This window comes from Neoarius graeffei, chromosome 14 (genome assembly GCF_027579695.1).
Source record: "Neoarius graeffei isolate fNeoGra1 chromosome 14, fNeoGra1.pri, whole genome shotgun sequence".
NCBI classification, from domain to species: domain Eukaryota; kingdom Metazoa; phylum Chordata; class Actinopteri; order Siluriformes; family Ariidae; genus Neoarius; species Neoarius graeffei.
The window spans coordinates 64916451-64941130 of NC_083582.1; the positions used below are offsets into that span (position 1 = coordinate 64916451).

Below are 24680 nucleotides of genomic sequence, written 5' to 3' on the forward strand. Positions count from 1 at the left end.
GATGGTCAGTGGAGGATGCTGGGTGGAGGCTCTCCGGAAGTAGACAACCATCTCCTTCGTCTTCTCCACATTAAGAGAGAGATTGTTGTCTCTGCACCAGTTGGCTCACCTCGTCCCTGTAGTATGACTCATCATTGTTGTTAATGAGTCCCACCACAGTCGTGTCATCCGCAAACTTGATGAAGAGGTTGCTGTTGTGTGTTGGTGTGCAGTCGTGGGTCAGCAGGGTGAAGAGAAGGGGGCTGAGCACACATCCTTGGGGGGCCCCTGTGTTCAGAATGATGGTGCTGGATGTGTTGCTGCCGACCCGGACTGCCTGTAGTCTTCCGGTCAGGAAGTCCAGCAACCAGTTGCAGAGGGAGGTGTTTAGTCCTAGACAGTCCAGTTTCTGTATCAGCTGCTGGGGGATGATTGTGTTAAATGCTGAACTAAAGTCTAAGAACAGCATCCGCATGTAAGAGTCCTTAGTGTCCAGGTGAGTGAGAGCTGAGTGGAGAGCGGTGGAGATTGCATCATCAGTGGATCGATTGGACTGATATGCAAATTGGTACGGGTCCATGGAGGGCGGGAGGATGGATTTGATGTGCTGCACGACTAACCGCTCGAAGCACTTCATAATGATGGGGGTCAGTGCCACAGGGCGGTAGTCGTTGAAGCAGGATGGAGAGACCTTCTTTGGAACAGGGATGATGGTGGTGCTCTTGAAGCAAGTGGGAACAACAGCTTGGCTCAGGGAGGTGTTGAAGATGTCTGTGAGCACTTCTGTGAGCTCCTTTGCACAGTCCTTTAGCACACGACCTGGAATGTTGTCAGGTCCTACAGCTTTGTGGGTGTTGATCCTGGAGAGGGATCTCCTCACACTGGCTGGAGACAGGGACAGCACCTGGTCATCCGGAAGGGGTGGTGTTTTCTGTGCAGGCATGCTTGTTGTTGGCTTCAAACCGTCCAAAGAAGTTATTTAGACTGTTCAGCAGAGTGATATCCTTGTCACAGGTCTGTGGTTGAGGTTTATAGCCCGTGATGGTCTGTATCCCCTGCCACAGGCTCCTTGTGTCTCTGCTGTCAGTGAAATGATGGGCTATCCTGCTACTGTACTGCTTCTTTGCTAGTCTGATGCCACGGGACAAGTTGTCTCTTGCTGATCTCAGACCAGCCTCATCACCTGCTCTGAAAGCAGCATTCCGGGCTTTCAGTAACCGATAGCCTTCCCCCGTCAGCCATGGTTTCTGGTTGGCCCGTACTGTGATGGTCTTAATGTCTGTGACATCATCAGTGCATTTACTAATGTAGGCTGTAACAGTGTCTGAATACTCCTGGATGTTGATCTGGTGGTTGTAAGTGGCTGCCTGCTTAACCATGTCCCAGTCTGTGATGTTAAAGTAGTCCTGAAGTGCTGAGGAAGCACCCTCTGGCCACACCCGTACCTGCTTCTGGACCGGTCTGCTGACTTTGACCTTCGGCCTGTATGCTGGCATTAGCATAACAGTGATGTGGTCTGAAGCACCGAGATGGGGGAAGGGTGAGGCCTTGTATGCTCTTCTCAGTGTAGTGTAAACCTGGTCCAGTGTGTTGTTTCCCCATGTTGCAAAGTCAATGTGTTGATGTAACTGAGGAAACACTGTTTTGAGATTTGCGTGGTTGAAATCCCCAGATATGATGAGAAGTCCCTCTGGATGGGCTGTCTGTTGGTCGCTGATGGCGCAGTACAGTTCACTCAGTGCCTTGTCCCTATCGCTGTTGTTGCAATTGGGAGGAATGTAAACTGCAACAAGCAGGATGGCAGAAAACTCCCTCGGTAGATAGAAGGGCCGACATTTGATGATCATAAACTCTACAAGGAGTGAACAGTGTCTGCAAACTACCACAGTGTCCTGACACCAGGCATCCCTGATGTAAACACAGACCCCGCCGCCGCGGGTCTTACCTCCTTCAATGAGGGCTCTGTCTGCTCGATAGCATGTTAGCCGGTCGAGCTGGATGGCCCAGTCCGGTATGCTGTCGTTGAGCCATGTTTCCGTGAACACAAAAACACAGCACTCTCTCACAGCCTGCTGGGTCGCTCTCAAAAGGTGAATATAATCCAGTTTGTTATCCAAGGAGCATACATTGGTGAGTACGATGGACGATATAGCTGGCTTGTGTGGATTAGCCATTAGCCTGGCTCGGATACCCCCGCGCTTTCCCCGCTTCTGCTTCCTCTCGCACCACCTACGGTGCTTCCTCTGCGGGTGTGCAGCAGTAGTGGGGGTCGATGTCAAAGCGGGTCGCTGGAGTAGGCCGAGGTCATGTAGCTCCTTAGCGTGTGCCGGGTTTAACTTACAGAAAAAAGTGTTGCCAATGTCAAAAAGAGTCCCACGGCTGTATGTGCGCCTCGGGACGGACAAACACAATGAAAACATACCATCACTCGAGCACACCGACGAAGACAAACATGTAAACACCACATTATCGTGACAGAGAGGAACCGCTGCGTCTGCACGCGCCGCCATTTTTAGAACTGCGTACACTGATTTTCATACGGGAAAATTACGTTTTGTATCAGAGATTTTTTTGCGTTACTCTGAGAAAATTTTCTTAGCATCCACCATTTATTTTTTCAAACACGCATGCCCAATGAAACGGAACTATTTTCGATTTATGTGGTTTTATAGTTGCACGTGGTTTTCTTGGTCATTTAAGTACATCGGCTCGGACTGCCCAGACTTCTGTGACGGCTGCAGAAGTTATGTTCTGCCAATTTCTCGTGGAACACAACATCCCCCTGACTGTGCAGACCATTTTTCGCAGCTAGCGAAAAAAAATGTTTCCTGATTCAAAGACTGCACAGATAAGCATTTGTGTTTGTTTGGTTTTTTTTTAAGTTTTTACTGTTTGCATGTAGGAAAGCTTCCTCCATTATCATGATCATTTAGGGAGGCGATACTGGGAGTCGCCGTTTATACAACGGCAACTGTAGTTACCCGGCGATTTCTGATTTCGCTTCCCTAAACATTTTAATTGCTGATAGACATTACATGTAGACACAGATGACCAACACTCGTTACTACCATCAGTCGTCAGTAAACTGGAAAAGTATTGAATGAAGAGTAATGGTGGTAACGACTGTTGGTAACCTGTCTCCAAAATGTGTAGTAGGGGATGGAAGCAATTTAACACCATCTACATGTTTGCCGTGCTCTGATTTTCTTTTATTGGCCAGGAAAATAATAGATGTATATTGGGGAAAGGTCTTCGATGTAAAAACTGCTCTGGGTGTTGCCAGGTTTCCAATGCTGAAACAACTTTTTACTGCTTTGCTGTGCCTCCAACAAAGCAATGCAGATAGTGAGAATGAATTTTCATTGGTTAGGAAAATTCATACTGAGGACAGAAAACATATGGCTGCAGACACATTAACTGCATATCTGCAAATTAAAATGAACTGTGATGAGGAACTACAGCTACTACCCAAGCAGTGATATTATAGCTAGTGCCAAATCTGCAACATCTTTGTACAGCAAAGAACACTCCAAAAAGGAATAAGATTTAAATTCTTGTTATAAATTACTGGGAAGAGTTTCAATTTTCAATTTAGGCGGCACGGTGGTGTAGTGGTTAGCACTGTCGCTTCACAGCAAGAAGGTCCGGGTTCGAGCCCCGTGGCCGGCGAGGGCCTTTCTGTGTGGAGTTTGCATGTTCTCCCCGTGTCCGCGTGGGTTTCCTCCGGGTGCTCCGGTTTCCCCCACAGTCCAAAGACATGCAGGTTAGGTTAACTGGTGACTCTAAATTGACCGTAGGTGTGAATGTGAGTGTGAATGGTTGTCTGTGTCTATGTGTCAGCCCTGTGATGACCTGGCGACTTGTCCAGGGTGTACCCCGCCTTTCGCCCGTAGTCAGCTGGGATAGGCTCCGGCTTGCCTACGACCCTGTAGAACAGGATAAAGCGGCTAGAGATAATGAGATGAGATTTTCAATTTAACTTCATAATTTATGAATATTTTCACTTATCCTTGTTTACATAATATACTTGATGTGGTTCAGTCATCTTTAGTTGGATCGAACACTGCTTGTGGTGTCAACACTTTTTTCTCAAATGGAACTTTTACTAACCTTCATTTACTGTTTGACATGATTATATCATTTATTACACGCAACCTACTATTTTAATTAACATACCTACTTAGTACTGCTGTTATATTTCAAGTAATTTTCTTTGGTGGAATGTAATATTGTAGGTGATGTCAACACTTGTCAAACAGAACTTTGTGTAATTTTTATGAACTATTTAATATTAACACATTTTATTTGCAAAATTTACATCAATAATTCTGGTATTACTGATACAATGTATATTAAATAATTAAGTTTATAGTTCAGTCATTCTCTTTAGTAGATAATTGTTTACTTGACTGTACATATAATCCTTTTTAATTCAGTTGTTTTCTCTGGGATCTAAAATTTATTTTTATTCAGTACATGCTTATTCGATCCCTTTAACTTGATGCAGTGTGATAAATATGCCTGTTACAATAGGAGTGTATAATGTGGAATAAAACAATCGGTGCTTTGGATTATACTGTATATTGGAATTTTTTTCTCATGCTCATGGGTGTATGTAAGGGAAAAGTACAGATTTTGTAAGGGCATGGGGAACTAAAGGTTGACATGTACCGGTATGTGCTTGATTCTCACTTGTGTTGGCTCTTATCTCTCAGGTAAATCATTCACAAAGATCATCAGAAACCCCTTTAAAGACCTGGATCTTAGGCCAAGTTTACATTAGACCGTATCTGTCTCGTTTTCTTCGCGGATGCACTGTCCGTTTACATTAAACCGCTTGGAAACGCCGGGAAACGGGAATCCGCCAGGGTCCACGTATTCAATCCAGATCGTGTCTGGTCCGGTGCTGTGTAAACATTGAGATACGCGGATACGCTGCGCTGAGCTCTAGCTGGCGTCGTCATTGGACAACGTCACCGTGACATCCACCTTCCTGATTCACTGGCGTTGGTCATGTGACGCGACTGCTGAAAAACGGCGCGGACTTCCGCCTTGTATCACCTTTCATTAAAGAGTATAAAAGTATGAAAATACTGCAAATACTGATGTAAATACTGCCCATTGTGTAGTTATGATTGTCTTTAGGCTTGCCATCCTTCCACTTGCAAGTGGTAAGTGATATGCACTGGGATCACACACACAGCGGCTCAGTCCCGAATCGTGGCTCGTGCACTTCACTCGCGCGCTGTGTGAGTTGCGCAGGGCCGGAGTGCGCACCCTCCAGAGGGCACTCGCTGTTCAGGGCGGAGTGATTTGGAGCGCAGGATGCCTGCGGAGCCGAGCGTATCCGTGTATTGGTGTTGCTGTGTGCACGCAAATTGTGTATTGGTGTTGCTGTGTGCACACTAATCGTTTTAAAAACGTTAATCTGATGATCCGCTGATACGGTCTAATGTAAACATGGGCTTAGTTAAACAAGACAGAGAAGTGATCACGGCGCATTGTAACTGTACGGCTGGGGAAGAATTTTGTCGCGACCTTCATGCATATGGACTTTGTGAGGAGTGAGGAGTAAACAAAGAAACAGCTGGGGACTTTAGCGCTTCGCAATTTTAAAAAGTACCATAAAATAACAACACATAGCAAGAAAAGTACTTGGAAAACACTAAGGACGTAGCTGAGAGGGAAATACAAACCTCTCACCAAGTGAAACTCGAGTGTGCTTCGACTCGGCTCCCTTCGATTTCAGTGAGAGGTTCAAAAGCCACCTTTCTCGATGTCTTTTTGTGAAATCCTGTGTTCATTCACCCTTTTTTATTAGTTCACAGGGAACCCTGAAGAAACTTTTATCAGTTTCACAGTTTGATCGATTCGAACAACCTAAAACAACGCAAGCGTGAGGCATTTTTCATGCGAGCAATGCAGCTTCTCCATACAAACACTTTGTCAACTGAGCTTTGGTAGACCACCAGCTAAACCCAGCAATCGATACTGACAGGTACCAAAAAGTCATATGTTTTCATACTCAGTGGGAAAAATTGGGATTGATGCATCCCTGGAGTGAATAATATCCAGCTTATGCCTCAGGACTCTGACAAGCTTGAGAACAAACTACACAAATTAGTTAATAAAATAGTCAGAGAACGCAAATCAGCTAATAAAAAACGCATATCAGAAGCAACCACAGGTGATAGTTTTGTTCTCGCCACCAATTATTAGCGAACTAACTATGGATGGTGGGCTCATTTGCATGATTTAGTCTTAGGGATAAACTGAAACATTTCCAATGCAGATAAGTATGAGCCTACACAGCAGTGTGCTCCGATTACAGCAGGGCAACTAAGAGGTTCTGCTTTTTTCTCCTGGTTCTCGGTCACACTGATGAGCACATTTTTTTATTTTGTATTCTCACAATGCTTCTGTAATACTGAGGAAACAAAGCAGATAAGTCTGTCCTTAAAGTTGAAAGTCCTTGTGCTACATACTAAACCTAATACTGACATACTGAACAGTTTGTCAGCATGTCGTTGGTGTTATTACTGTGTAAGCATCCGACTTGGTGTACATTATCCTGTTTGGAAAACAACGCTGAAACCTCTCTAAATATCACTCGCAGTCATGCGATGAATCGACACTTTGAAGGACACACAGCACAGTTACAATGTTCTTCTGCAGGTACGGTAGCTTGTGATAACATTTTTATACCAGAGAGAGCAAAATCCCACTATCAGGATTTGAACTTGCAGTCTCCCGACAAAAGAGGAAACACTAAGGATCGCATGATTTGTATTATACTGCTAGTTTTCTAAAATTTATTGAATTTTGAGCGTTTCTTAGATTCTATCTCGATAGAATATTTAAACATTTAGGCCAAATTTCTGATGTATATATTGTTCAGCCACTCTAAAGCCTATAGGACTGTGGCAGCGGGGGCGTGGCCAAGCAGCAGTCTGTGAATGGAGGGCGGGGTCAGGGAAGGTAAGTGGCTAAGTCACTCCACCTGCTGTTAATTTGTGTGTGTGTGTGTGTGTGTGTGTGTGTTTGGTTGTTACAGGGAGGGAGCATAAAAGGAGAGAGAGAGAGCAGAGAAAAGGTGCTCTCTCCCCAACCACAAGGCATGTGTGAGTGAGTGAGTGAGTGAGTGAGTGAAAGGAAGAGAAAGTGAGCGAAAGAAAGCTGAAAAAGCAAGCTGAAAAGTACAAATAAAGTGTTTGTGGAAACATCATCTCTCGCCTGCCGTGCTCCACCCACATCAGGGTCATACTACAGTGGTGCCGAAGCCCAGGATCGAACCAGGGAACAGCCCCATGGAGTCCTCGCCGTTCAAAGACCTCATCCATGCCCTCACCACAGCACAGAAGCATGGCAGGCGAGAGATGATGTTTCCACAAACATTTTATTTTTACTTTTCAGCTTGCTTTTTCAGCTTTCTTTCGGTCACTTTCTGTTCCTTTCACTCATTCATTCATTCACTCACTCACTCACACATGCATTGTGGTTGGAGAGAGAGAGCACCTTTTCTCTGCTCTCTGTAACAACCAAACACACACACACACACACACACACACACACACATTAACAGCAGGTGGAGTGACTTAGCCACTTACCTTCCCTGACCCTGCCCTCCATTCCCAGACTGCTACTTGGCCACGCCCCCGCTGCCACAAGGACATCCTATATAATAAATAAATAATATTGCCTGGTGTTGAGTGGTCTATCAGATATATTCCATTCAGCTAGCATGATATTGAACAAGTCAAAGACAAGCAGCTGAATGGAATATATCTGATATAACACGAAAAAAAGCCAGCCGATATCATTACTATACATACACATTCCTTTCGGGTGTTCAGTGCATCTTTCTCTTTCAAAATTCTCTCAAAATCTTCCGTATTTATCAAAGCAAACCTAGCGGCCATGTTTGTTTACAAATTGTCATAGTCGCTCGCTAGCACGGAAGTTTTATGTCTCCGACATGTGATGTCATGTTGTCTTGACTACCATGCAATATCGTAAACCATATTCAACGCTCATTCTCCATTGGATAGAGTGATGTAATACACGTAGGATAAGCGATATGCAAACAATATTGCATGCTGTCAAACCAAATGAATGAAACCCGCTAGAAGGGAATAGAACACATGTTTTTATTCCATTGAAAAAGTGTCCTATATGTATAATATTTAAATAATATTGGCTGGGCTTTTTTTTCGTGGTATATCAGATATATTCCATTCAGCTAGCATGATACTGAACGAGTCGAAGACAAGTTCAATATCATGCTAGCTGAATGGAATATATCTGATATACCACAAAAAAAGTCATTATTATTATTTATACATACACACTCTCTTTTCCAGTTTTTTTATGTCCCTTTGGTATGTTTTTCTCTTGTAAATATGCGTAAAGAATATCTAATGAAGGTTTAGTAGCTTTTCGCGTGTTCAACGTGTCTTTCTCTTTCCCGGCGAAAACTTTCTCATTGAATATTTGCATCAGCTCCGACATGTGACGTCATGTTGTCTTGACAACCATGCAATATCGTAAACCATATTCAACGCTCATTCTCCATTGGATAGAGTGACGTAATACACGTAGGATAAGTGACATGCTAACAATATTGCACGCTGTCAAACCAAATTAATGAAACGTGCTAGAAGGGAATAGAACACGTTTTTATTCTATGGAAAAAGTGTCCTGTATGTACAGTAATTATGTATATTTAGTATATTTTTAAACCAAAAAAATTCCTTTCCAAAATGTAAATCAAGTAATACGACTACTCACTCTTTCAATTACCTGAATTTTTGTTTCCCTTCTATAATAAATACATGACATGGCCAAAGTTTGTGGACACCTGACCATTACACCCATATGTGGGGAAAAGTTGGAAGCACGCAATTGTACAGGATGTCTTTGTATGCTACAGCGTTACAATTTCCCCTTCACTGGAACTAAAGGCGTTTAGCCCAACCCTGTCCCTGTGCACAAAGCAAGGTTCATGAAGACAAAGTTGCTTTGGGAGAACTCATGGCCTGCACAGAGCTCTGAACACATTTAGGATGAACTGGAACACTGACTGCGCATCAGGCCTCTTGCCTGACATCAGTACTCAATCCATACAGCAACGCTCCAAAATCTCGTGGAAAGCCTTCCCAGAAAAGTGAAGGTTATTAGAACAACAAAGAGGGAACTAAATTTGAAATGGGATGTTCAAAAAGCACAAACGAGCGTGATGGTCAAGTAGGCGTCCACAAACATTTGACCATATAGTGTACAATACAAGATTAAGGGAAAAAAAAATGAAACAATGTAATATTAAACAATTAGTTTAACTATTTCAGCTAACTGATTCAAATAGCTTTGCTCCATGTTGCATGAAGTGACGTGGTGTGTGTGTGTGTTTCATAACATAGGCTCACTAATCAACGATGAAATTCAGTGGAAACTATCTAAGTGTCAAATTGAATTTTATCGATTTTGTTCCTTACATGTTCTAGCCCTACCGGTACGTTCACGTGTATTTTTCCACTTTGGATGTCCAAATCTTCTTGTTCAGGATTTGAGAACTGATCAAACCCATACCTACGTACGAGTGCAGACTTACATAATCTTATCCTCACCCACCCCGATAGTTGGATACCGCACTTACCTTAAGAGCGCAGAAGATGCACGAGTCCTCCATGCACTTGTGTGTGGTCAGTTGCCGGAAGCTTCTGCGGAAGATGTCAAGGTGCCAAAGTACCTAAAATCAAGAAGATGATTACTGAAAGTCAAGGAGTCAGATCTAGCTTTGTGTGTGGTATTCACTTTGTAGACTCACAAAGCAAAGATTAAACGAGGCAACAAGCCAAAACGACCCATCCCATGATTCTTTACAAGGAGGCACAGTGCGTCCACAAGCACCACCACTAGCGCACAACCACTTTACTTCAGCATCTCAACAACACACCCGCACACACTCACCCCCCCACAGATCAGCACATCACAGCATGCCTCTCTGGCCCCGTCCTGCACCTACTCCCTCTGGCCAAGATTACTGCAGTGCTCCAATCCCCCTCAAACAACGTGAGAAAGCCCTGGCTGCCTAGATCCACTGATCGCGTGCCAGGTGCCCACTCCACTTAATCCTTCCAACAGAGCAGGGATTCAGCACCTTTTAACAGCTGCCCCGCTCCAGGAGCAACTTCCCAGCAAAGCCGGCTTCAGGACAGAGCAGAGGAGGGAAAAGGGAAAAGGTTAAGCAAGGGAACTGCAGATCCGCAGAGAGAGAGGGAGAGAGGGGGAGAGAGGGAGAAAGAGAAAGAGAAAGGGGGTAGTGAGCACTTAAAGACAGAAAGTGCTAGTGAGAGAGAGCTGTGATCGCAGAGGAGCGAGAGAGAGAGAGAGAGAGAGAGAGAGAGAGAGAGGAGGAGGGAAATGGTTGTTGCAGAGTGCAGAGATATAACTATAAAGTGCTGATACTGAAAACAGCATGTAAGCAAAATAGATCAAATCTCTGTGATTGTTGCACCAAGTAGGCGTGTGTGTGTGTGTGTGTGTGTGTGTGGTGTCTATTCACCATGTATGAGAGTCTTCATTAGTGTCTTCAGTCCGGCACTTGGTACGGATTTTTTTTTTTTAAGATTATTTCGCAAACATTCAACAAAGTGTGACAGAAAGAAGCAAGAAGTCAAAAGCATTACTAAAGCACATCTACAGATGCACCTTTATCTGCAATATGGATCTGAAGCAGCAAAATCCAAGAATCTACAATCATGCAAAAACACACACACACACCATCCAGTGTTGATATCTCAGCACAAACCAATTATTGTTCAACAAAGCTTCTGGGAAAAAGAAAAACAAGAAGACATGGTCATCACTATCCCCCACCACGAGCGTTTTATGAAGACCTCTTAACACCTACGCACTTGTAAGCCCATTGCTTTAAAGGAGAACTGAAGGCAAATTTTTTATTATCAAAATTCTATTTCTCTCATTTTATTAAATATATACGAATGCGTTTTTGATCGCTATTTTGTCGCTGCTATAGCAAGTTATGAGTGTTTGAAATATGCTCTGTAATATATCAGTCCATATGTCAAAGCAATGGACGTAAACGAGATTCGCTGAGACCTGTGCGAGACATCGTAGGACGGAAGGAAAACGTACAGCGGAAATCAAAGTGACCAACATCTGACAACGTTGTCAAAACGAATGCTGATGTAATCAAGCCGGAAGTTTTGTTTGTTTTGATAGCAATCAGGAAAGTTTGAAAAAAGCAGGGAGTAATCGTCATTTAAACTCGTTTTTGTGCAATATTTCGTTTGGAAAGCAGTTTTCAAAATGGCGGCACTGACACCTGGCTGACACTTGACGTTTCGAAGTCTCGCACAAGTCTTGTGAAGATCGCGCGGATAAGTGATGCCTGCCGTGGACCAAACGACCTAAATTCAACATGGCTTCAAAAACTTCTCGTTTTTGCCATATTACACCTGTATTTTTTGATCTACGCTGGCTGCCAATTAGGTATCGTATTCATTTTAAGATCTTATTCATCTCATCTCATTATCTCTAGCCGCTTTATCCTGTTCTACAGGGTCGCAGGCAAGCTGGAGCCTATCCCAGCTGACTACGGGCGAAAGGCGGGGTACACCCTGGACAAGTCGCCAGGTCATCACAGGGCTGACACATAGACACAGACAACCATTCACACTCACATTCACACCTACGGTCAATTTAGAGTCACCAGTTAACCTAACCTGCATGTCTTTGGACTGTGGGGGAAACCGGAGCACCCGGAGGAAACCCACGCGGACATGAGGAGAACATGCAAACTCCGCACAGAAAGGCCCTCGCCGGCCACGGGGCTCAAACCCAGACCTTCTTGCTGTGAGGCGACAGCGCTAACCACTACACCACCGTGCTGCCCCGAGATCTTATTGTTAACTTTTAAATGTTTACATGGTCTGGCACCACAATATCTATCTGAATTAGTTTCTGTTTCTAAGGCTCCTAGACATAATTTACGTAATCACAAGGGTACTTTGTTAGTTCCAGCCAGTGGAAAGTGTAAAGTAACATTGGGTGATTGGGCTTTTCAGTCTGCCGCCCCTAAGCTTTGGAATGCACTTCCTATAGAAATTAGAAATGAACAATCTTTAGCTAAGTTTAAATCATATATTAAGACTTATCTTTTTTAATTAGCTTATTAACGTGATTAGAATTTTTTATATGGATATATATTTTACAAGTTTTTATTTAGTTTTTAATCCATTTTATATATGTAATTATTATAGTGAAATTTAATTCTTATTATTTATTTGTTAATCTTAGTTGCATGTGCGCATGTGAGCATATCCACATGAAACATGCGCATTATAAATATTAAATTATTATTATTATTATTATTATTATGTCTAAAAACCGAATACGCCGATAAGTATAATATTTAATTGCAATTAGTTGCCAATATGAATCACGATATAAGGTTAAAACGTAATTGAATAACACGTTAATTAAGAAATAAAGCACGTTTAAAAATGACTTCAGTTCCCCTTTAATATTGACTTACCGTACGATGTTGTAAGTGCTAGGACACGTTCATAAAATGCTAGCCAGTTTTTTTCAGTAGTATGAGCACGCAAAGTTTTCATTGATGTAGCTTATGTAGTTTCTGAGAAAACTTGTCCAGATTGAAACAGACAGACGGACGGACGGAACGATGGACTCCATTCCTATATCCCCCTGCACGCTTCATGGCGGGGGATAAAAATCCTAAAATACACTCCTTAATATGCCACGCATTGCCTCTCACTGTCAACCAACATAAACACTGTATATGAAAAGGATAGTGCAATGAAGTGGAACTGCTCAAACTGGTCTTGTCTCGTCCTCCTCACTATTACAGACTCATTTATTCACACTTGCATAAGGACATTTTCCGCAATGGTGATTTAAGTGGCTTTCAGAAAGCTTTCTACTGGAAGACGCTTACACTAAACATACATGTCAACCTATACGGAATGTCCGTATTTTATACGGATTTGATTCAATAAACGTAGTATACGGGCGTATAAATAAAGTTATACGGATTCTTTAAAATAACTTCAATATTTATTTAGAGCTATAATCAATTCCCACGATGATAAAAGAGTGCATAACATTTACAAACGTACTGTACACTACAGACAGCCAGTAAAGAGTCTTATGAAATCGCGCGTTATCTTGTGGTAGCGAGACTTCGTTCCACTTTTGATCATGCGCACACCGCATTGCGAGAATCCCGCCAACCGTGAAGTCATAGACATATAAACATAGACGCCGCCTTCTGCGTAGAATCATACGTCATCCTCGCCGCCATATTGGATGTGGCAAAGTGGAGATTCTTCAGCCGTCTCTGGTATAGCGTCTAGACAGTAGCCGAGAATAAAGATGCCTCATTCATGTGCTGCGTTTAACTGTACCAACAGGTTTACCGTCCAAACGAGATCACATGGGATTACCTTTCACAGGTGAGACTGGAAAAATACTTTTCATTGTATTTGGACATTATAACGTAATTTTACGAACAGATTTTCCTGACTTTGTGGCTAATATGAAGTCTCGTGCATAATAGCCGCTCGGTGAAACCTGTCTCCAAACAACGAAGTATTTCCTTCGTAACTACGCTGATAACACTTTGTGTTTTTGTCAAACATTGGAGCTTTGTATTCATTCTGAAGGTTTATTGTTATTAATATTGAATAAAAAGTAACTGGGATATATCATTGTTAATTATCATTCAAATTTTAGGTAAATTATTTTAATTTGCATCTTATACGGATTTTATAAGGGAAATACGGATTTTGGAGGTTGGTTATACAGGTTTGATTGACCAAAGGTTGACATGTATGACTAAACATTCACAGACTCGACGGGCTACCAAACACAGGATGTTTTTATCGTTTGATTTTGAACTTGATTTGTCAAGCAGCAAAATGATACCCTTCGTATGGTTTGTAATGACAGTGAGCGTGTACGTAGAGGTCAGTCATATTGCAGTTTATCGTGACCACTAACGACAGTTCAGCTTCTGATTGTGACACATGAAAGTCGAGGGTCAATCACTGGATGACACTGATTTTTGAAAATCTTTTGCAGGCCTTCTGTTGACATACTAAGGCTACATCCACACGACAACGGCAACGAGATTTTATTTAAAAAAAATCGCGTCCACATGGGCAACGGATCAGTAAAATATCAGGTACATATGGCAACGCAACGCTTGCTGAAAACGATGCAATACACATGCCACACCTCTACATGCGCTGTAAGACGGTCCCATCAGAGACACCAGAACAATAGAAGAAGTAGGACGCATGCGCATAAAGCCCTTCTTCTACCTGGTGTGAAGCACTGTCAGGAACAAACACACAACAACAACAAGAAGATGGCTGCGACTACGTGAGGAAATCGTGCCTTCTGTGTGTACAAATTAGTTTTATTAGTGTGCATAGTTTTATATAGCTTAATTTTCTTATTGTGTGTGAACATTTTGAAAAGCATTTTTATATAATTTATATAACTTTTTATATTGTGTGTGAACATTTTGAAAAGCAGTCTTATCCAATAAAAAAAAAGAAATTCAAGAAATGGTTCAGTTACTTGTTTATTTAAAAGAAAAGCTGTATACAAAAGTGAATGCAATGCAGTGGTTCATACAAAACAGCGAGAGTGCTGCTTGTTCTAGTCATGTGGTTGTGACGTCATCGTAAACAAATCCGTTCTACTCATCCAGACGACTTCGCAACGGCGCCGTTGCCAGATTTTTCCACTCTGGAACCCGTTCTCAAAAAATATCGTTTTGGGGCACCCAAAACGCCGGTGCCGTGTGGACGCCAGGCCGAAACGATAAACAATTTTATCAGATTCACCTGAATCCGTTGCCGTGTGGACAGGGCCTGACACTTTTGCTTTCGAACACACAGCTAGTTCTGGAGAGATTGCTAAACAAACAAGATACTTTTTCAGAAGTCAAAAATGTTATACAGTAATGTGAAAAGTCTTCGGCATCCTTTTTTTTTTTATTTGTTACAGATTCTTATTTTATGACTTCTACATTATCAAGTCAGTGAAAAACATTTTGGATTTACATTAGTTTACTAGAACAAAATTAAAGGTTACAGAAAAATATTTGCATGTCAGTAAAGAAAGCAGGATATTGCATATGATCAGACATACATTTCTTTCATCTCAGAAATATTGCTAAGATAAGAAATTTAATGTCATTACACGACACAGAAAAAAAAAACTAGTTCATGCTTTTGTTACCTCCAGGTTGGATTATTGTAATGCCTTACTGTCTGGATGTTCCAGTAAGTGCATAAACAAGCTCCAGTTAGTTCAAAATGCAGCAGCGAGAGTCCTTACTAGAACTAGAAAATATGACCACATCACCCCTGTCTTATCCACACTGCACTGGCTCCCAATCAAATTTCGTATTGTTTATAAAATACTACTATTGACCTTTAAAGCACTGAATGGTCTCGCACCACAGTACCTGAGAGAACTTCTGGTCCTTTATGACCCGCCACGCCTACTTAGATCAAAAGGTGCAGGCTATCTGTTGGTACCTCATATAGTGAAGGCTACATCAGGGGGGCGGAACCTTTTCTTACAAAGCCCCACAGTTATGGAACAGCCTTCCAAGTAGTGTTCGGGACTCAGACACAGTCTCAGCGTTTAAGTCTAGGCTGAAAACATATCTGTTTAGTCAAGCCTTTTGTTAATAGTGTTTATGAGGTAAAGGAGTAGATCCGGAGGGTCCTCAGACATAGAGTGTTTTGGTAAACTGGGATGTATGGATGCTGTCAGTCCCCCATTCACTTGCTCATTCAAGTTTGTTGACGGTGTAGTGGCTGCTGCTTTATGTCCCGGGGCTCCCTCATGCCTGTGTTTCCTTCTGGCTCTCCCCTTTTAGTTATGCTGTCATAGTTAGTTTTGCCGGAGTCCCTGCTTGTACTCAGCGCAAAATGTATACTGTTCCTACTCATCAGGTGACATTGGGCATACCTAACAACTTGCGTTTTCTCCCCCCCCCCCTTTACATGTCAATCCTGAGATCGAGATGCTGACCCCTTCTGCTCCTCGGACCTGCCTGATCCATCCTGGTGCCCTACGTCTGGCTGGAGTCTCATCATATCGCTCCTGTAGAGGACGGCCCCATATGGACAGTCAAAAGTCGCACTTGGAAGATGCTCTGGACTCTTACAGTAATGCTTTTATGGCTGAGGACTACAGTTGACTTGCTAATTTTAAGACTGTAGGTGTCATGAACTGTTTTGCACTCACGTTTCCATCAATGAAGAGTTATAACTTCAACGCAACAGACTTCATGTTAAAACTGTTAAAAATTTTATAATCATGTTGTCTGTTATCACCCAAATGAGGATGGGTTCCCTTTTGAGTCTGATTCCTCATGTCGTCTGAGGGAGTTTTTCCTCACCACCGTCGCCACAGGCTTGCTCATGGGGGATAGATTAGGGATAAAGTTAGCTCACGTTTAAAGTCATTAAAATTCTGTAAAGCTGCTTTGTGACAATGTCTATTGCTAAAAGCGCTATACAAATAAACTTGACTTGACTTGATACAGGACACTTTTTCGATGGAATAAAAACGTGTTCTATTCCCTTCCAGCGGGTTTCATTCATTTGGTTTGACAGCATGCAATATTGTTAGCGTGTCGCTTATCCTACGTATATTACTTCACTCTACCCAATGGAGAATGAGTGTTGAATATGGTTTACGATAATGCATCGTTGTCAAGACAACATGTCAGAGGTGATGTGAATATTCAATGAGAAAGTTTTGCACAGAAGCATCTCTGCGTTCCCTGGGAAAGAGAAAGACACGTTGAACACCCGAAAAGCAATAAAAACTTAATTAGATATTCTTCATGCATATTTACAAGCCGTGGTGAACCGTTACTATTAGAGCTGTGACTTGAACTCGGCCAAAACTTAGCCAGACACACCAAAAAAGCAACAGGGCAAAGGATTTTGCAAGGGATTAGCGGCAGGCTGCCAGGCCGCTCTGTTGCGTGTAGTTGCCAATGTTGATTTTAAAAGTAAATTACACAGGGAAATGAATACTTAAGTATGAGTGAAAAATACTGTAGTGAGTGTGGGTGGAAGAAGAGTCTGGAGACAGAAATCGTAGTTTCTCAGTCCTTAGCCTGTGCTACATGCTCTCGATGGCACTGGCTTGACCGCTTTATTAGCATTCACTAACACTACTGATGAACGCTACACCGGCTGGAAGGTTACTTCACTGCTGCGCTGACGGCGCCGACTCGCGGGTAAGCTAACCTTCGAGAATGCTGATATGAAGAGTGTGTGTGTATGTATAATAATAATAATAATAATAATAGTGTCTTCGACTCGTTCAATATCATGCTAGCTGCATGGAATATATCTGATATGCCATGAAAAAAGCCAGCCAATATTATTTAAAGAGACAACTTCAGTTTTGCTCTACAGCATTTCTTTGAATGTGCCTAAGAATTTGCACAATACTGTGCACACCTATTAATTCAATGTTTTTTTTCTTTAGTTTTATTAACTAAAAGATACTTCATGTTGTGGCAGCAGTGGCATGATCAAGCGTCGGCTGTGGGATGTCGCTGAAAAGAGAAAGTTAAATTGAAAATAAAATGCATCTTGAGTTGTCAAGCCTGTCTCCCATTTCCTCATTTCCCAACAGCCATGAGAGTGTGACACATGTCTTAAAGTAATGATGTTCTGTCGTTTCTCTTTACTTAGTTGAGCAGTTCTTGACATATGGATTACTACAGTTGTGGAATAGGGCTGTTTACTCTATTTTTATTATTTACTGTTTGATCTCAAACGCATCAAGGCGGCAAGAAATTGCACTAATTAACTTTTGATGAGGCACCTGTTAATTGAAAAGTATTCCATGTGATGACCTAATGAAGCTGGTTAAGATAATGACAATAGTGTGCAAAGCGTCATCAAGGGAAACAGTGGCTACTTTGAAGAATCAAAAATATGAAACATGTTTTGGGTTTTTTAACACTTTTTTTGTTTACCACATAATTCCATATAATATTTCATAGTTTTGTTCCCTTCATTATTGTTCTACAGTGTAGAAAATACAAACAAGACAGAGTCATCTATATCCCCCACCCTATATGCCAACTATATACCAAGTTTCAAGATATTATTTGTCACATTTTTCAAGTTCTGCTGCAGGAAACCAACCCGACCTCTTTCCACTGACCTCAGCAGCCCATGGCATAAACCCACCAGACCTTTGGTCCGGGTGAGCTAAAAATTTTAATTTCTCACATTTCTTAGTATCAAAAGGCACATATACATTACTTAATCAACACATATACCAACTTTCAAGACCAAACCGCTCATAGTTTTCAAGTTCTGCTCCGGAAACAAAACCTACCGTACCCCTAAGACTAACCTGAGAGACTAAGTCTGAAATTGTTTCCATGGAAACATGAAAAATTTAAATTTCTCAAATTTCTTTGTATGAAAAGACACATCTACATCACCTTGTTAACATGTATACCAAGTTTCAAATCTGTATCATGAATAGTTTTGGATATATGCTCCGGAAACAAACAGTGCTCTCAGAAACTAAGTCAAAATTTATTTTTGATGTAAAAATTTGAAAAATACTTTTTTTTTTCAAAATCCAAAATAGCAAAAAGCACCAGTTCACATGCTGCTTGATATGTATACAAATGCCGCTTTTCCACTACCAACGCAGCTGAGTTGGGCTGAGCCGTGCCGTGCTGAGTTGGGCTGAGTCGAGCTGAGTGGGGCTGTTGGAGTTGCATTTCGACTACAACCGCGCTGAACCGTGCTGGCTGGAAGTGGGTGGACACATTGGGTGGAGTTATCGAAAGTGGGTGGACGTCACGTGATGTCGTTAGGCGGCGCAAACAGTGACATCAGTGACCTTTTAAGTGGTAGTCTCACAACCCGGAGAGTAAACAATAAACATGGAGGACATGGAGTCGTTAGTGTTGCTGGTCTTGGTGCTGTGGCTTGTTGTCACCGACAACACCAACAGATAATGGCAAGAGTGTATAGATGAGGCGAGGCGCATAAGGCTTCAGAAATTCTCGTAATTAGGGCCCGAGCCCTATGGGCGAAGGCCCTATTGTTCTTGTAAGAGTTCACTATTATTATTCTTCCGTCTTCTTCTTCTTCTTCTTCTTCCGTCTTCTTCTTCTTCTTCTTTATTTTTCTCCGCTGTTGGGCCATTTTCGGGGCGCTTGCCATGGGCGAAAACGCACGAAATTTGGCAACAGTTCCGAGAATTGCCACCGCTACTCAGAACCAGAAGCTCAAACTTGGCCGGGGCTCAGGGCCTCTATAGCGCCCCCTAAGTCGTTGTGATTTTGGCCTCCCGCATTAAGGTGCCTGGGTGCCATGTAGTTTGTAGTAGTGGCATGCCATTTGGTACGCATATGTATCTCACTAAGCCGGACAAAAATGTAATGCCAATGCATTAGCCACGCCCAACAGGAAGTGAGGTAATTTCACTTTTGTGCGAAATGCATTGCCATGAAGATGGCGCAACTCCTCCTAGACCGTTCATAGGAATGTCACCAAAATTGATACACATCATCTAGAGACATGGCTGACAAAAGTTACTAAATAAGTTTCACGTAGGATAAACCGTTCAGAAGTTATACGTCAATCAATTTTCGATGCAAAATTTTACATGCTAAAAAATTCATAACAAATCTTCTGATTGCTCAAAACTGCTCATACTTCACACGCTAATCACTCATTGGGCTTCTGACATGTTACCCAATTTCTGTGATATTTCGCCACTGGGGGCGCTATTTTTGGGCAAAAATTCCAATCTTTCCTCAAATTTGGTCAAACTTCACGGCCACCCTCTTACTACCTCCCATGTCATGTATACCACGTTTTGGAAATTTTCGTCCATGGGGGGCGCTGTTTTTGGCCGACGCAATTGCTCCAAAACGGGTTTTTGGTAAATAATTCCATAATGCTTTTCCTTCACACCACTACCTTGTGATAGTACGTTGCTGTTGTAGACACTTATTTTTCCAACTCATAATCGCTCATGTACAGCATAGCGCCACCTACTGACATGGGAAAAACCAAAAAATTTATTCTTCAAAAATCTATATCTCATCTTCTATTTACTCAATTGTCATCAAACTTCATACGCAAACTCTTCATAGCTCACCTGACATTTACGCCAAATTTCGTGCACTTTCGCCCCTGGGGGTGCTGATTATGGCAAAAATGATATTGCAGCTTCTGATTTGTCAAACTTGGCAAGCAAACTCTTTTCAAGACTCTTATTGAGGCGCGAGACCCTATTGTTGCCATGTGTCCAATTCTGTGCTTTGTCGCCATTGTGGGAGTAATGTCTCTTGCCGCTGAAGCTGTGGAAGGTTTTTCGCAGGGACGCATGCCCCCGCCCCCCTTGGCCGCTGGCGCGAGGGCCCGTCGAGGCCGCTTGCGGCTTTAATTAGGGCCCGAGCCCTATGGGCGAAGGCCCTATTGTTCTTGTAAGAGTTCACTATTATTATTCTTCCGTCTTCTTCTTCTTCTTCTTCTTCCGTCTTCTTCTTCTTCTTTATTTTTCTCCGCTGTTGGGCCATTTTCGGGGCGCTTGCCATGGGCGAAAACGCACGAAATTTGGCAGCAGTTCCGAGAATTGCCACCGCTACTCAGAACCAGAAGCCCAAACTTGGCCGGGGCTCAGGGCCTCTATAGCGCCCCCTAAGTCGTTGTGATTTTGGCCTCCCGCATTAAGGTGCCTGGGTGCCATGTAGTTTGTAGTAGTGGCATGCCATTTGGTACGCATATGTAACTCACTAAGCCGGACAAAAATGTAATGCCAATGCATTAGCCACGCCCAACAGGAAGTGAGGTAATTTCACTTTTGTGCGAAATGCATGGCCACGAAGACGGCGCAACTCCTCCTAGACCGTTCATAGGAATGTCACCAAAATTGATAGACATCATCTACAGACATGGCTGACAAAAGTTACTAAATACGTTTCACGTAGGATAAACCGTTCAGAAGTTATACGTCAATCAATTTTCGATGCAGAATTTTACATGCTTAAAAATTCATAACAAATCTTCTGATTGCTCAAAGCTGCTCATACTTCACACGCAAATCACTCATTGGGCTTCTGACATGTTACCCAATTTCTGTGATATTTCGCCACTGGGGGCGCTATTTTTGGGCAAAAATTCCAATCTTTCCTCAAATTTGGTCAAACTTCACGGCCACCCTCTTACTACCTCCCATGTCATGTATACCACGTTTTGGGAATTTTCGTCCATGGGGGGTGCTGTTTTTGGCCGACGCAATTGCTCCAAAACGGGTTTTTGGTAAATAATTCCATAATGCTTTTCCTTCACACCACTACCTTGTGATAGTACGTTGCTGTTGTAGACACTTATTTTTCCAACTCACCATCGCTCATGTACAGCATAGCGCCACCTACTGACATGGGAAAAACCAAAAAATTTATTCTTCAAAAATCTATATCTCATCTTCTATTTACTCAATTGTCATCAAACTTCATACACAAACTCTTCATAGCTCACCTGACTTATACGCCAAATTTTGTGCACTTTCGCCACTGGGGGCGCTATTTTTGGGCAAAAAATCCAATCTTTCCTCAAATCTGGTCAAACTTCACGGCCACCCTCTTCCTACCTCCCATGTCATGTATACCACATTTTGGGAATTTTCGTCCATGGGGGGCGCTGTTTTTGGCCGACGCAATTGCTCCAAAACGGGTTTTTGGTAAATAATTCCATAATGCTTTTCCTTCACACCACTACCTTGTGATAGTACGTTGCTGTTGTAGACACTTATTTTTCCAACTCATAATCGCTCATGTACAGCATAGCGCCACCTACTGACATGGGAAAAACCAAAAAATTTATTCTTCAAAAATCTCTCTCATATCTTCTATTTACTCAATTGTCATCAAACTTCATACGCAAACTCTTCATGGCTCACCTGACATATACGCCAAATTTTGTGCACTTTCGCCCCTGGGGGTGCTGGTTATGGCAAAAATGATATTGCTGCTTCTGATTTGTCAAACTTGGCAAGCAAACTCTTTACAAGACCCTTATTGGGGCGCTTGCCATGGTCGACAACGCACAAAATTTGGCTCCTTTTTCTTAGACTGCCACCGCTACTGAGAACCAGAAGCCCAGATCCAGGCCGGCCTCAGGGCCTCTATAGCGCCCCCCGAGCACCGTTCAGTGCGAGACCCTATTGTTGCCATGTGTCCATTTCTGTGGTTTGTCGCCATTGTGGGAGTAATGTCTCTTGCCGAAGAAGCTGTGGAAGGTATTTCGCGGGGACGCATGCCCCCGCCCCCCTTGGCCGCTGGCGCGAGGGCCCGTCGAGGCCGCTTGCGGCTTTAATTTGTAATTCTTCTTCTTCTGGGTTTACGGTGTTTACAGATCCCAGCGTGCTCGCGGGGCGTGTGTGGGCATGTGAGGACACTCCTCCTCACCAATCAGTGCACAGGTGAGTGTCTCCTCACGCCCCTAGCCCCACTCGGCTCGATTTGGCTCGCTTCAGCCCCACTCCAAAACCGTGCGAGTTTTGGGTGCTGAGCAGGGCTGAAGCGAGCTGAGTCGTGCTGTTCTTAGATAGTCGAAACGCGAGCCGTGTCGGGCTGAAGTGAGCTGAAGCGAGCTGAAGTGAGCTGAAAAAGGGTAGTGGAAAAGGGCCAAAAGTTTCATGAAGATCTCTTCAGTAGTTTTAAAGATATGGCCCGGAAACAAAAACATGACCGGACGGACGGAACCAGTTTCTATATCCCTGTTTGGGCGGGGGTAAATACAGAAAAACCTATGAATGAGTAGGTGTGTCCTAACTTTTGAGTGGTACTGTCCATCCATCCACCAATTATCTCTACCGCTTATCCATCAGGGTCACTGGGGAATCTAGAGCCAATCCCAGCTGACTTCAGGCAAGAGGTATGGTTCACCTTGGGTAGGTCGCCAATCTATCGCAGGACTAACACAGAAATGAACAACCATTCACACTCACATTCACACCTACGGGTAATTTAGAGTAGCCAGTTAACCTAATCCAAGTATCTTTGGACTGTGGGAAGAAACCAGAGCACCTGGAGGAAACCCACACAGATGCAGGGAGAACAGGTAAACTCAGGACAGAAAGACAGCAGTGGGGCACGAGGTTTGAACCGAGAACCTTCTTGTTGTGAGGCTAAACACTGTTCCAGTGTGCCTCGCCAAGTAGAAACAATACAACTTCACTAAAGTTACTAAGGGTTTCTTTTTTTTTATTTCTTATATATAATTTCTTGGGCGGCACGGTGGTGTAGTGGTTAGCGCTGTCGCCTCACAGCAAGAAGGTCCGATCTCGAGCCCCGTGGCCGGTGAGGGCCTTTCTGTGCGGAGTTTGCATGTTCTCCCCGTGTCCGCGTGGGTTTCCTCCGGGTGCTCCGGTTTCCCCCACAGTCCAAAGACATGCAGGTTAGGTTAACTGGTGACTCTAAATTGACCGTAGGTGTGAATGTGAGTGTGAATGGTTGTCTGTGTCTATGTGTCAGCCCTGTGATGACCTGGCGACTTGTCCAGGGTGTACCCTGCCTTTCGCCCGTAGTCAGCTGGGATAGGCTCCAGCTTGCCTGCGACCCTGTAGAACAGGATAAAGCGGCTAGAGATAATGAGATGAGATGAGATATAATTTCTTCATAAGAAATATTACCAGCATAATCTGGAAAAACCCATATTATGCCCTTGATTCTATCCACCTGCTTTACTGCCAAAAGAAACTCTCACAATTCAGTGCATAATGGCTGCCAAAGAGATACTCCTCGATCTGATCCAATCTAAAGCCAAAGCTTTGCCCCACCAGCCCCTCGTAGCAGTCTTTTATTGTTCATAAAGCACTGCAGAGTCCCATTCGTGCCCTGTGCGAACACTATGATGGATGTTGTGGGACCGGACAGGCACTGGGGCACAGTGCCTTCCTTGACTTTTTCCATCAAAGCAAATTTCACGTATCCAGTCAAACTGTTAACAGATTATTAGACTGGATGTAAATCTAGCTGCCGTACATGGGAATATCAGTGTCTCGAACCGATATCTTCAGTTTCTCCGTATAAGAGAGATTATGTAAGGAACCTCACTCTATTTCTTTCTTTTCCATTCTCAACATCACTTTATCTCCCTCAGTTTGAGGAAATGATCTCCAAGTCTGCGCCTGGAGTCAGATTGTAGTCGCATACAAGAACACTGCAGCAAACATTACATCTCTACCTTAAATACACACTGAACGTTCACTCAGAAATGCACACAGACTCGCACAAAGACAAAAACCCCGAGCACTGCCAGAGCATTCTGCTCTCCGCTGCACTGTTCTCAGCTATTTTTCCCCTCAAGCTCTGGCAGCAGCATTAGTGGACTGCTGAGCAGATTTGCCATTATGTCTATAAATTCTCAGTGGTTCGACTGCACTGGCCTGGTTTAGTCTCATTGAAACAGTGTTCTGTTCAACAAAATACTCAAATTAAACGCAAGACACAGACAGACCTGTTAGTTTTAGCTGCAGTCTGCTGCTGCATTAGACTCACTGGATCATGTAAAAACACACACACATGCGTGCACACACACCATTGTCGTGCCAGTAGTAGGAAACTTTAA

At 43.1% G+C, this 24680-nt stretch overlaps 1 protein-coding gene across 7 annotated transcripts in view; it reads right to left on the bottom strand.

Moving 5' to 3' along the window:
- Positions 1–24680, bottom strand: part of usp54b (ubiquitin specific peptidase 54b) — a 362268-nt gene that overhangs the window by 158960 nt on the left and 178628 nt on the right. For 6 of the 7 annotated variants that reach the window (XM_060940231.1, XM_060940227.1, XM_060940226.1 and 3 more), the window contains one exon: positions 9632–9724. In XM_060940231.1, the coding sequence (XP_060796214.1) occupies positions 9632–9664 (33 nt within the window). In that variant the 5' untranslated portion in view covers positions 9665–9724. Of the gene's footprint in view, positions 1–9631; positions 9725–10135; positions 10189–24680 lie in introns of those variants that run through there. The other variant, XM_060940230.1, reaches the window with a different exon arrangement.